The sequence below is a fragment of the Apis mellifera genome, linkage group LG14 (assembly GCF_003254395.2).
Source record: "Apis mellifera strain DH4 linkage group LG14, Amel_HAv3.1, whole genome shotgun sequence".
Lineage (NCBI taxonomy): Eukaryota > Metazoa > Arthropoda > Insecta > Hymenoptera > Apidae > Apis > Apis mellifera.
In genome coordinates, this window is record NC_037651.1 from 4,939,404 (window position 1) to 4,954,121 (window position 14,718).

General features: G+C 20.7%; 2 protein-coding genes across 8 annotated transcripts; one reads left to right on the forward strand and one right to left on the reverse strand.

Annotated features, from left to right (window-relative positions):
- The first annotated feature begins 1,390 nt into the window (after positions 1-1,390).
- Positions 1,391-5,153, forward strand: LOC413579 (endoplasmic reticulum mannosyl-oligosaccharide 1,2-alpha-mannosidase). Of its 2 annotated transcripts, XM_026445011.1 has the most exons (12): positions 1,391-1,524; positions 1,643-1,797; positions 1,876-2,043; positions 2,128-2,284; positions 2,370-2,555; positions 2,650-2,798; positions 2,887-3,075; positions 3,153-3,340; positions 3,460-3,586; positions 3,671-3,835; positions 3,951-4,100; positions 4,205-4,507. In XM_026445011.1, the coding sequence occupies exons 2-12, from the start codon at positions 1,699-1,701 to the stop codon at positions 4,421-4,423; spliced, it is 1,797 nt and encodes a 598-aa protein (XP_026300796.1). In that variant the 5' UTR covers positions 1,391-1,524; positions 1,643-1,698; the 3' UTR covers positions 4,424-4,507. The 2 variants fall into 2 exon arrangements, with proteins under 2 accessions (XP_026300796.1, XP_026300797.1); XM_026445012.1 differs by having other exon boundaries at positions 1,413-1,797; positions 4,205-5,153.
- Positions 5,154-7,486: 2,333 nt separating this feature from the next.
- On the reverse strand, positions 7,487-14,298 carry LOC724121. 6 transcript variants are annotated; one of them, XM_016916403.2, is made up of 4 exons: positions 11,732-11,969; positions 10,487-10,617; positions 8,866-9,075; positions 7,491-8,037 (listed from the first exon to the last, which is right to left on the reverse strand). In XM_016916403.2, exons 3-4 carry the CDS (start codon positions 8,943-8,945, stop codon positions 7,704-7,706), a joined length of 414 nt encoding a protein of 137 aa, XP_016771892.1. In that variant the 5' UTR covers positions 8,946-9,075; positions 10,487-10,617; positions 11,732-11,969; the 3' UTR covers positions 7,491-7,703. The 6 variants fall into 6 exon arrangements, with proteins under 6 accessions (XP_003249664.1, XP_016771892.1, XP_016771891.1 ...); XM_016916402.2 differs by lacking the exons at positions 10,487-10,617; positions 11,732-11,969 and adding an exon at positions 13,676-14,298; XM_003249614.4 differs by lacking the exon at positions 10,487-10,617.
- Positions 14,299-14,718: the final 420 nt, after the last annotated feature.

The window sequence follows — 14,718 nt, forward strand, 5'->3', positions numbered from 1 at the left end:
AACTTTACAATTTGTACAATAAAGTTTCTTCAAATTAAATCTTGAATTATAATATATTAATTAAATTTTTCAATATTTCATTATATCCTATTAAAAAAATCTAAATCATTTAAATTAATAAATACATTTGATATTTCTCTCAACGAATCTTTATTAATTTAAAACTTTAATTTTAAAAATTTACATAAAATATAAATAAGAAAAATAATCAGGATAAAAAAAAGATAGAAATAGTATAAAAATTGATCACTAGTACTATCTCTTGAGTGATAGAGACATTTCTTAGAGAAAGTAGGATAAAGTAGATTAAGAATTAAAGAACAGCACCATCTCTCGAGTATCAAAGACATTTTTCTGACAATGTTCAAAAGATGGCGTTGATAGTAGTAAATTTTTATTCTATCTATATCTTTTTCTTATTATTTATTATCCTTGCTTATTTAGTTTCATTTGTGATGCTCTAAAGATGGCACTGATTATATGATTTTTTTCTACTTTTGTTTTTTTTCTTAATATTTGTTCTCCTTTTTCATATTTGTTTCATTTGTGATACTTTGAAGATAATACTGATTCTTTAATTTATTTATTCTAATTTATCTATCTTTGTCCCGTTATTTCTTTTCCTTTTCTATACTCGTTTATATTTCGTGATTACGATAAGATGCGAGAAATCAATTGAATTAATACTTTTATCATTTCTTTTTCAAAATTACGATTTTATTTTAATATTTAATGTTAAAAAAATATTACATTCTCAGTTTTATAATATATCTTTAATATGTTTAAAAATATTTAATTGAAAAGTATCGTAAATAATTTTATATTTAAATTTTTTGAAATGAGAAACTCATAAAAATATTTTAAAAAATTAAAAACAAATTCCTTAGATGAAAGAAAAGAAAATAAAAAACAAAAAAATATAAGAAAATATATGTTATACGTACATAATATGTAAAAATGTAAAAAAAAATAATATATATATGCAATAAAAAGAAAAATATAAAAATATACACATAAAATATAAATATTTATAATTATATAATATATATATATATATATAATTCATATGTTAAAGATTAAAATTCTTTTTTATTTATTACGTGCATGCACATATATTTAATTGAAATAAGAATAAGCGTGTAAATAAAAATCTTTAATATAAATCTCATAAGATTAATCGAATAATAAGATTTCATTGGATATTTATTATATTATTTAAAATTTTTTTCTATTTGTAACAATATCTTTATTTTTAACAATTAAATAATGGTTACAAATAGTATATATAGTATTTATAATACTTTAATATTAATCGTTTGATCGTCACTGTCATATTTAATTATAGTGTTAATTCATGAAACAAATTTATTCAATTGATAACATTACATTATAATTTAATAAAATTTAATAAAATTATAATAAAATTAATGAAATTAGTGATGTTAAAATTATAAACTCAAATTATTAACTTTCATAGTATCAGAGTTTAACATCACGGCATTGATGATTCGTGATATTCATGCGGTGTGAGTTTATTTTTCTAAATTTTATTAGAAACTAAGTAGCAGCATGTTCGATATGAATTTTATAAATGAAGGCTTTCATAATTAATAAGCAATCATCGTATTATTATTTTTTAAAGTGTTCTGGCTCTTATTATCATTACGTTCGCCAGAACAACTTAACCTTTGATGAAATATGTTTCCACCGAAAGACTTGGAGAAATCAGATTATATTAGTTTAAATATTCAAGAAAGTGCAACATTTACGCGAGGATCATCACGTAGTCTTTGGAGAGTAAGTCTGTAAAACATTTTTCCCAGCAATATAATCTTTTTTAAAAAATTATTCCCAATTAAAAATCTTTTTTTTCAGCAATGGAAACAATTGTCAAGGTTTCAAAGAAATATTCTTTATTTCTTAGTTATTACAATCATATTAGTTGTATTTTATCTTTTACCTGGTGATAATAAAAATGGAGTTTTAGATGAAAGTGACTATAATAACATAGAAGTAGTGCAAGATACCCTTAAATATGAAAAGGTATAATTCAATATAAATGAGATTTATATCAAAGAAGAAACATCTTTTTACATTATATAGTTTCTCTAAAAAGTAATTTTTTAGGCAGCAGAAGATATTGTAGTAGATAGTATAAATCAAGAACATAAAGGAGGTGGGGAGGTCATTGAGGAACCTGAATTCCAACCAGAAATAAACCAGGTGGACGATGATCAAATTGGAGAACCACCTCAACCTAAACCAAATACACTTAAATTTAATGGTAACTTTGTATTAAATATTATATTTTTGTAATTTAATTATTAAAATTTTTTATTTATTAATAATATTATATTTATTTATTTTAGGACCACAGAATAGTAGACAAAAAGCTATAGTTGCAGCATTCAAACATTCATGGAATGGATATAAAGAATATGCTTGGGGTTATGATAATATAAAACCAATATCAAGAAAATATTATGAATGGTTTGGTTTAGGTCTCACTATAGTTGATTCTCTTGGTACTATGTATATAATGGGTTTAAATAATGGTATTAATTTATATTTAACATATATGTTATTTATACATAGTTATATATAATTATAAAAATTTACAAAATTAATAATATTTTCTATTATTTTTAGAATTTTTAGAAGCTAAAATGTGGGTTGAAAAAAATTTAGTATTTTCTTCAAATAGAGATGTTAATTTATTTGAAGTTACAATTAGAGTATTAGGAGGTCTATTATCTGCATATCATCTTTCAGGTGATAAGATTTTCTTAAATAAAGCTGTAAGTTTCTCTTATTCGTTTCTTTTATTATTTTAAAATTATAACTAAATTATTTAAAGAAATTTAATTTTTAAATATTTATAAATAGACAGAATTAGGAGATCGTTTGATGCCAGCGTTTTCTACTTCATCTGGCGTTCCTTATTCCGACGTAAATCTTGGAACTAAAACTGCACATGGTCCTAAATGGGGTCCCGATAGCAGTACAAGTGAAGTTACTTCAATTCAATTAGAATTTCGTGATTTAAGTCGCAGTACAGGAGATCCTAAATTCGAAGTATATATGAACATTTCAATCGTAATTATTTTATTTGTATTTTATAAAAAAAAAATATACAAATTATTATTCTTCAGGAAGCAGTAGCAAAAGTATCAGAACATGTACATCAATTAGAAAAATATGATGGTTTAGTACCCATTTTCATTAATGCTAATACTGGACAATTTAGAGATCATTCAACAATTACACTCGGTGCACGCGGTGATAGTTATTATGAATATTTATTGAAACAATGGCTTCAAACAGGAAAGACTATTAATTAGTTAGTATTTTTACCATAGTTATTATTGTTACTATGATTTATTTAAAGTTTTTCTTTTTTTCTTATTTGATATTCTTTATAAATTTATGATAATCATTTAAATTTGCAATTGTTTTTAGCTTACGAGATGATTATCTATTAGGTATTTCTGGAACTCAAAAACACTTGGTAAAGCGTACAGCAATTAATAAATATCTTTTCATAGCAGAATTAGTTGGAGCAAACAAAGAAATAACACCAAAAATGGTAAATTTTAAAATAAAAATATTTATCGTAATTTAATATTATATATTATTGATAATTATTATATATATTATATATATTTCATAGGATCATCTTACATGTTACTTAGGAGGTACTTTAGCTTTAGGAGTACATCATGGTTTACCACCTGATCATATGGATCTTGCTAATGAAATTGTTAAAACTTGTTATCAAACATATGCAATTCAACCCACGTTCCTTGCTCCAGAAATTACTTATTTTAATATTCAGGTAATTGTAATAATAGTAATAAATAAATAAATAAATAAATAAATAATAATAATAATAATAATAATAATAATTAATAAAGATTAAAGTATATTATATAGATATATCATATATTTAGAACACAGATGGAGAAAAATCAATGGATATGTATGTAAAGATGAATGATGCACATAATTTACTCAGACCAGAATTCATTGAAAGTATTTTTTATATGTGGTATTTTACTGGGAATAAGACTTACCAAGATTGGGGATGGCAAATATTTCAAGTAAGCAATTATACTTTTCTATAAAATATATATATTTTTTTTATTATTTATATATATTTTTAATCACACACACACACATACATATATATATATATAATTTATAGGCTTTTGAAAATTATACGAAAGTAGAAAAAGGATACACCAGCATTGGAAACGTGAGAATTGTTTATAATACACCACAAAAGGATATGACAGAAAGTTTTTGGTTTGCTGAAACTTTAAAGTATTTGTACTTGTTGTTTGACGATACAAGACAATTAATAGATTTAGATAGATGGGTATTTAATTCTGAAGGACATCCATTACCTATATACGAATCGTAATTAAATCTGATCACAAAATTTCATATATTGCATAATTTGTATAAATTTGCACTTTTAGAGAGTCTTAAATATCTTTCGAGGCCAGTGAATAGATATCCTAATGTCATATGGAAATAAGAAATTAATCGAATTAATGTACTTTAAAATAGATTTTTAGATTAATGATATTCTACAAATAGTTCTCAAACTACATTTTCATAAAAATATTTTTCATGCATTATTCTATAAAAAAAGAAGCATTTATTGATAATTATTTATGCTCAATTTTTTTACTAATTTTCTAATTCAAAAATATGTATTTTTAAATTCATCATTATAATCTATTCTATGATAAATAATTTAAAAATACAAAACATATTTAAGAGATCATATTTTTAAACAGTGTATAAAAATTGTTGATTACAATGTTTAAAAAAGAAATTTAAAAAAATTATTCTCTTATAATCTGATATTAAATCCTCTTCTTTTTAATTCAAATAGGAACTCTTACAAAATCACTTAATTACAAATTGTCTATATTATTTACATATTAAAAAAAACTATTACAAAATTTTGATTAAACAAGAATTTTAAAAATAATATTAATTTAAGATATTATCTTCAAAGATCCTAGTCAAATCAAATTTTCTTTTTTGTTAACAAATGTACAATATATTATTTCTTACATATTTTTATATTTAATTATTTTAGTTCAAATAAACGACTAATGAATGAACATGACATTAAAAAATGAAGATTAATTATTTCCAAATATATCAATTTTTTAAAATATTAAGAATTTTCTTATCTTTTAAAATTTATTATAGAAATATTTCTGTAATATAAAATATTCTACATATCACAAATATATATATATATAGTGATATACTGAACACTGAATTATTACTAAAAATTTTAATTCATTATTCCTCTTATAATAATTTAAATATTATTTATTGCACATTTTTTGTATAAAATATTAACAAATATTAAATGTTTACAAAACTTTTAAAGGTAATATTAAAAAAAATAAGAGCAATCAATAAATTAAAATACGAAAAAATATATCATAGAAATATCACAAAAATATATAGATATTTTATTTGTAAACAGTAATGAGATAGTAATAAACTATAATCATTTAATCAAAATATTGTAGATCTAAATCAGAATTATTGTTAAAGTAATTAATCTATAAAGATAAATTTTACTTCAAAACATCAATTATATGATAGAAATTTAAATTATTCATACACACAACATACATTTTAGTTTTTATAGTTTTTGAAATATAATATGTAAATTAAATTGATTTTGTTGATGATTAATTTTTATATATATGGAATAATTATATAAGATATAGTATTCTAAAGAAAAAATTTTTTTAAGAAAAATAAAATTTTTAATTTTAACATCTAAAAATATAATTTATCTTAAGAAGAAAAAATAAATATTTTTAGATATGCATTTGTTCAAGCACTATAGCAAATAAATTGTCAATATTATTATTATTTTAAAAAAAAATTAAACATTATATTAGATAAAATTATTAAAAAATAATAAACATAAATTGCATTCTTGTATATAATATAAAAATATTTGTTTGGCAACTTCATTCTTTAAATGTATTGTTGAATTTTATATTTTGTACTATTAATTATATCATATAATTTAATATTTATTCTACTTTCCAACAAGTGTAATTCATAAAAGAAGATATAAATAATATTAGAATTAATGAATAATTAAATTAGATAAATATGTTACATTATTGTATAGATTATTAAATTGCACTTTGTGTTATTAATTTCATTATTTAAATATTTTATTATACTTGCAAAACAATCGATACGATATTCGTATTTTTGTTTTTTAAAATACTTTAATACAAAAATCGAAAAATAAATCATATGAATATATGAAACATTATCAAAATAATTTATTTGTTTATATTATATATCAATGAGATATAATTTGATATTATGAAATGCAGAATTTGAAAATTTTTAATTATTGAATTTCTTACATTACTCTATTTTTGTTAATTGTTTATAAAAATAACAAATTTATATAAATGAATTTCGTAAATTAATTAATATGGATTTTAAAATCATGACAGTGTCTTTAATTTGTACGATATCATTTTGAAATATCATTTTAAATGTTCAAAATGTAACAACTGCACATATCAAATTTATATATTGTGTAAATTGTAATTTTTGTACATCTTATTTCTTATATAATATTTTAAGATTTTATGCCATTTATAAATGTAAAATGTTATTTTCAAAAATATTTAATCTATTCAAGTATTTTGTTCTATAATGAATATGTTCTATAATTTTAATATGTAAATAAATTTACGGCACTTAAGCAGTCTTTAAGAATAATTAACATTATGACTTTTCATTCTTAATTTTATGATGGAATAAAATATGTATATGTATATATATGTAGTAATATTACATGATTTTTAAAAGGAAGAAATTGCTATAAATTAAAAATTTATTTAATATTAAGCTACTTTTAATGCCTTGTTTAAATAATATATAAATATTTAAAAACTACTCTATCACTATATAAAAATAGGAATGCACGAATAAGATTATCATGCGGAATTTTTTTATAAAGTTAAATTCATTTTTAATAGTAAATTATAATCAGATAATTTTTGTTAAGAACTTATAAAAATAACATGTAAAAAAATAATTTTTATAAATTGGAATGAAATTTAACAGTCTATGAAATGTTAATAATTACTATTGTTATAATTATATTATATAATATAATCAATTAATTTTTATATACATTTTGAATAAGATAATATTAAGATTAATTAATTCTTTTATGTCAAAAATGATGTAAAAGTTTGTAAAAGATTTAAAAATATTTTATATATATATATATATATATCTTAACTAAAAAATTTCAATTTCTTCATTTTCATATACTTCATAAATATCGCACAATACAAAAATAATTATTTTATAAAAATATCAAATTTTTCAATTATCTCATTGAAATTTGATCGTTTTTAAAATATGTTTTTAACATATTTCATCCATTTTCATTTAATAAATAGAAATCAGAGATAAGAATAAGATTTTTTTTTAAATACGAAGATTTAATATTCGTTTAAAAAATTGATCGAGCAAAACTCGATTATTAAAATTCCATTTGAATTTGTATCCCATATAATTCAATGGAAATATATATCATTCAAATTCTCTTCACACGCATATATACTAAATCGCATGCAACGAATATAAATGATCATTCGATATGCGAAGAATTCTGGCTGTTAAAGTATTACACACTCGCAGCACTGCTGCGTAAAATATATACAATCTACAACGCAAGAATCATTTTCAGATTGGGCGATTGGCTTGGTTGCCTCCGAGTCGAATCCATTCCTTTCAATTTTCGGTTGTGGCTCGGGAACAGGCAGCACTGCCTGCGTGATTGGCACTGCATTCTCAATCGTCTCGGCATCAGTATTCAATAATTTATTCGTCACCGGAATAGTAGGTGTGGTTGGTGTGATTTTACCAGAACAGGCTTCGTCTGGTATATCGTAGTCTACCAAAGGTACAGAAGTCTGGAGTGGTGGAGGTGAATCACTGGACATGATGACACTAAAACAAAATTTCTTTTAAATCTTTTTTTTTTGTTTCTTTTTTAACAAATATTTTATTTTTCATTTATAATAAAAAAATATTCAATATAAATTTTTTTTAAATAAAATTAAATAAAATTAAAATTGATTTGCATATTTTTATTTCAATTAAGTATATTTTTGTTTAGTTGTATTTATTTTTTATAGTAAAAATTGAGAGTATGGCATGAAATTTAAGATTTATATTTATTTATTTCACTAGTTATAATCATATATGTTATTTAATAACATAATATTCTTTAGATATACGCAGAACTTTTTTCATAAAATAATTTTTCATGAAAAGTTCTACGAGAAAATTTAAAAAACATATTAAATTTTTCTGTAAATTAAATTCAGAATTATATATTGCTCTGTTAATTTGATCAACTGGTACTTTGTTATTCAAGCTTGTCACATAGTTGACCCTAGTTTCTTTATTCTCTATTCTCTATTCTCTATTCAACTCAAATTACTTTTATTCGTACTTATCGCAATGCATCTTTAAAAAATTCATCATTTAATTCGAAGTATATTGAATGCTTATATTTTCTTGACTAAGTTGCTCTAATTATTTTATATCTTTTGATTTGTCGTCGTAATATTACTATTTATAAAAGAAATAGTAATCAAAATCGTAATTTTATAGAATTATTCAAATACTCATATAAAGATTTAGTGTTTGATACAAGAAAAATATGGATTACACCTAAGACATTCTTTCATTAAGCATTATAAAGGGTTTCTGTCTTTTTCTCTTCCTCTTCCTCTTAAGTACTTGGTAGAAAGTGTAAAGAAGAAGACATACCACCTAGCTTTCATACATGGTTGCATTCTACTCTTTTCTTCCGATGTCAAAGTAGAATAAAAGGATATCTGCTTGGCCATTTTGTAGGTATCGCAGATTTCAAGTGATTAGAATCATGCCATCTCATGTGAAAATATGCCTCAAGATTCGTGTTTCGAATTGTTTATCCTTCTCCATCAATACTGCGAATAGAGCGCCACATCTCCCCTCCTGTTTTATTCCAAGTTCACACATCACTGATCACACATTACATTATCCAATTTTGTATAATTTCGATTATTTTAAAATAAAAAAATTTAAGTTTTGTTTTTTTGATAATTAAACATGCAATATTTTAATAACACGGTATCAAAAAATATTAATAAAAATAAAGATTAAAAATATTGTATAATATATTAAAAATTTAAATCAGTTATTAATTTTGAAAAATATTGAAAAATTAGTTTACAATTAGTTTATAATCGAATATTCTTAGTTTTTTTATCTTCAATTAAAAAATAAAAAACAAAAATTATTTTCATAGGTTACATGAATTACATAATTATTATTTCGAGAAAAAACGAGTGACTTTTATTAAATAAATTCTTGCAGTTAATCAAGACTACTAATATGACAACAGTTTCTATTGATTAAATACATGCATTGTCCATTGAAATATATTTGCTCATAATAAAACGGTCGAGCTTCGTTTATACGTTTATATATAACATTATGCGAAATATTATTTAATTAAATATAAAGGATAAAATTTAAATTCAACGATTTTATAATCAAAATTATGAAATTATTTGATAATTGATACAATAATAAATTTTCAATTATTAATTTTATCAATTAAAATTTCAATAAAGAAAAAGAATTATATTTATTCACCAATAAAATAAAATAACTGGCTTATTTTATGCTCAATAGAATATATTATTCGCACTTGAAGATTTACATGAAAAAAGAAATACCCTACACGTCATGAAATAAAAACTCGTCATAATGAATTCACACTAGAAATACTAGAAATAATTTATATTCGAAACGAACATTTTGTTATTATATAAATTACAATTATGATATATTTGTATATTATATATGTTATTATATAAAAAATTAATCAATAAAAATCAAAATCATCGTATCAAATTTTAATTCTACTTATGATAGTTTGATAACATCGATAGTTATTTCGATATTCGAATCACCATTGTTCAGTTACTAGAATAAGAATTCTTTATAAATATAATTTCTTTGTTATTATATAAAATATCAATTCAATGATTTTATTATAGTTAAGTTAATTAATATATTAATGATAATATTCATAAAAGTAAAAACTAAAAAATAAATAAAAAAAAACAATTTCATTAAAATCAAAACAAAACTGGATTTAAACTTATTTTTAAAAAATTCTAATATAAACAAATTGTTCGTCTTATCTTTACAAAAAATTTAGCAAGTATATCACTTCACATTTTAAAATTCATTTATACATTTATTCAATCACGAAACAATAGAATAATTAACAATTGCATGTATTGCTACAGTTTATATCATATTTTTATAAATAAATTACACATAAATAATATTTTTTAAATTATATTAATTTTTTATATTAAAATACTTGGTATACCGCGAAACATGAGCAGTTCGTGCCTCGATCTACGTTGAACTGCTCGATCTAACTCTTAATATATGTTCCCATCCCGCGTGTATACTTTTCACGTGGATACAGGAGCGTATCTTCCTACGAAAATCACCCTCCTTTTAAAAAAAAAAATAAGAATAATTTAATTTTAGAAATTCAAAAAAAAATTATTAAATAATTAAATATTAAAAACTAAACATTAAAAAATGTATAATTACTATTTAATAATAATTTATAAAATATATAAATTATTGGAAACGAATTAAACTTACATAAAAATACTTAAATATATATTTATATTATTTTTTTTTAAATTAATTTTTTTAATACAATAAAAAAAACAAATATTTTATATATATGATTTATACTTAATGATTTTAAAATAGTTTTAAAATAGTATGTGTATACGCTCTTATACAATAAAATCTATAAGGTAAAAGGATCTTATTGGAGACAACTTAAAAAGAATGTTCGACGAATGAAAGTTTCATAAAACCACAAGCGGGATTAGTATCACTTTTCAGAAAATTACATAAGCAAAAAATTTATTATTATTAGAATTATGAATATGAAAAATAAATTATAATTTTATGAAATTATTTATGTTTAGATTTCTGATACATCTTTGATAAATCTCTAATATTTATATTGAAATTAGTTTTTTTAGTTATATGTTTACATAAAAGCCATGTAGTACTTCTTTAAAGAAAAATTACTTCCACAAATTAAAACACATTACATTTTATTTAGTATCATTATATATATGTCACAGAAAATATATAATTAAATATTTCGTTTTATCTTCTCACATTTTCATAATTATATATTAGTATTTTTTTATTAATTGCTATTATGAAAGACGATTCGCTTATTAAATTAAAATCTCTCGTTTATTTATAATCATATATTTAAAATTTCGATCTTCAATTAAAATTATCACAAATGTAATAAAAATTATTATCTTTGTAAAAACAAAATTTAAGAAATTGAATAAATATTTTTACTTTTTAATTTAAAAAAAAAAAAAGAAAACTACATAAAAAATAAAATTAAACATTATATGTGAATATTTCATATAAGTTTTTATAATAAAAAGTGAAAAAATTCTTAGTATTTTAATCAAATTCAATCGAATGAAGGAATAAGAATTAAAAAATCAAAATCGAGAGGAGAAGGGTGAGAAAAGAATGCTTAACCTCGAAATCTACCAAATCGGCTTGTTGAACTTACTCGTAGGATCCACGCTGTAGCAATAGATTTTTAAAACGCATAACTTCGTGATTAGTAAGATAATTATTGAAACAAACTATCTCGATTGTGCTTGTTTATGTTCACAAATAACCGTACGAAGGATCGAAATTATATAGTATCTCAATTTCAACGAGCGACGAGCATGCAGATACACGAAAGACTGGCAAGAGACAAGCAAAGCATACATACACAGCAAGCGGGGAGCAGGTGAGGTAGAGACAAAACTTGCCGGGTGAACGACAATCACTTAATAAATTAAATATTAAAAATTTACATAATAATTCCTCAATTCGAAATTAAATTTAAATTACACGAAAGTTTAATATTATTATTAATAAATATTTTTCATGCAAAATTTTTACAAATATAAATGGTTTTATAATATTTGACTATCGACAATTACGAAAAATATGTATTAATTTTACTTAATTATTTTATTAATATTATTAAGAAACAATTATTGATATTATTAAATCAATCATAAAACATATATGATTTATCTAATTATTATATAACAGAAATATAATAATATTATTAAACTATTTTGATGCATATACAATATACAACATAACAAGACGCGCATGCGTCACAAAATAAATTTTAATCTTTCGTAAATATATTTTGTTATATTTTAAGAACTTTTTTTTTATTTTCATCAAATCTATATTATTTTCTATATTATTATATATATTATATTATTATGTAATATTATTATATAATATTATATAAAATCTTTTTAAAAATATATACTAATGTAATTTAATGATTGAAAATTTAATTTATTTTGATTTATTTATTAGTACTACTTAAAATATAAGGGATATAAATTGATCCAGACTAATGCACCCTTCTTTTTTTGTTACGATATTCCTATTATTCAATATATTAAGAACCGGATGTATTTTTACTGGCAAACCTTTCTCAACGATTATGAAGTTCCTTATTAACATTGGATAAACTTATTTAAAAAAATTTTTAAAATTATTTAAAAATTTAAAAATAAATTTAAAAATAATTATTTAATATAAAAATATAATAAATTAGAACAATTTAATTTAATAAACACAATGTTTAAAATAAAACTAATTTTAAAAATAAGTTTATTTTAAAAAATAATATATATTATATAAATTTGATCATTTCTTTACAAATTTAAGTCAAAATATAATATTATTAATTTTTTTAATCTAGATTTTATTGAAACACGCTTTCTTCTTGACTTATTCTTTTAATATATGTATTATCTTTTAATATACATATAAACGAACTATATAAAACCAGTTTTAAAGAAATGGATACAAAATAATACAGAATGAATACAGAAGAATAAAATTTTTCAAATCAATGGCTTTTAAAAAAATCATAAATAAATTGAATTATAATAATTTCTTTTTTTATTTTTATAACATATATGTAAATAAATAAATAATATAATTCATTAAAAAATGTTCAAGACTGAATGTATAATTTAATTTTTTATTTTCATTGAAAATAAATTATAAATGCTTGTATTTAAAGTACCATTTTCAAATATGCACTTGGATATTGCTTAATACATTTATTTCGTTTACCTTCAAAGATGACAGATTAAATTACTTCTTCACCTTCACAGAAGTCACTTGATATCACAAAGCATCAGTTATGACATTAAGAAATAAGAATAAATAAGAGCAGAATATCAAACACTAATTCATATAAATATTTGCATATTCATTATCAATATTACGACATATCAAAAAAAAGATACATGATATTTTTAAATGATAAATGATAAATGATGAAAAACAAACTTAATTTTTCCATATTTTTTAATTTTTAATAGTGTGCTAAAATATACAAAAACGACATAGAAGACAAATAAAAAATTTATATTATTTTTTTAAATATAATTTTTAATACAATTTTTAAAATATGTAGATTTACCTTTCAGATGTACAAGGAATTTCTTCCGCATAAACATCAGCACGCGTGGTTATCGTTCCGTTTCTCATCGTACCGTGGTTGTCGCATAACAAAAAAGGAAGCGATGTTGATCCTAAAATTTAGTTGTCGTTGATGCTTCGATTATTTCTGATCACATTTCGCGTGAAGTCATCTTCTTACTTTGTCTTATTAGATCATGCATATTGTTTCGCGCTATATGTTCGATGTTCAAGGTTTTTCACGTGCAATTTTTATTACTTTTTTATTTTACGATTTTTAATTATCATGTCATTTTTAAAAATTTTTTCACTTCAATTAATCTTTCATATTTTATATTAATCTCGTAATATTGTTATAAATGTCATATTATTTTATTAAGTATTAAGTAATAAGTGTAATGATTTTAAAGATTTTTTTTTATATAGAATAAGCATATATATGTAAAATATTATAAATCATTTTAAAGCGAAAACTTTTTAATATTTTAAAAAAGAAAAATAAAAGAATTTTATTATTGTGAAGATTACAATTGAAATATATTTTGCTTGCACTTTAAATATTAATACACTATAATAATACACATTAACTTAACCTCTCCTACCACTTCAGTGGCTCAAGAGCGACTAATAGTAATAAATGTTCTCTGCTGTGGAAACTACCGCCATCGGTAGAGAAGAATAGAAATGAAATAAATTTAAATATTCTTAAGAAATTTTAATATTAATAAATAAAGAGGTATTAATACACAATATGTTTTTTTTATTTTAGAAACAAATTTAATATTAAAAATTAAAAATTAAAATTTGAAATTATTAGAAATTTGAAATTAAATATTAAAAATTATAATAAAAAGAAGAAAATTACAGTTTTATAATTTATCATATAAATTTTAATATTGAAAATTTATTAATTTTTCAAATTAATAAAATAATAACTTAAAATTTTAAATAAATAATACATAACAGTTGTATTTATATTGTATTAATTTTAAATATTAAAAGATTAATAATTATAATTTAATGATATGTTTTCTATTATTTAAA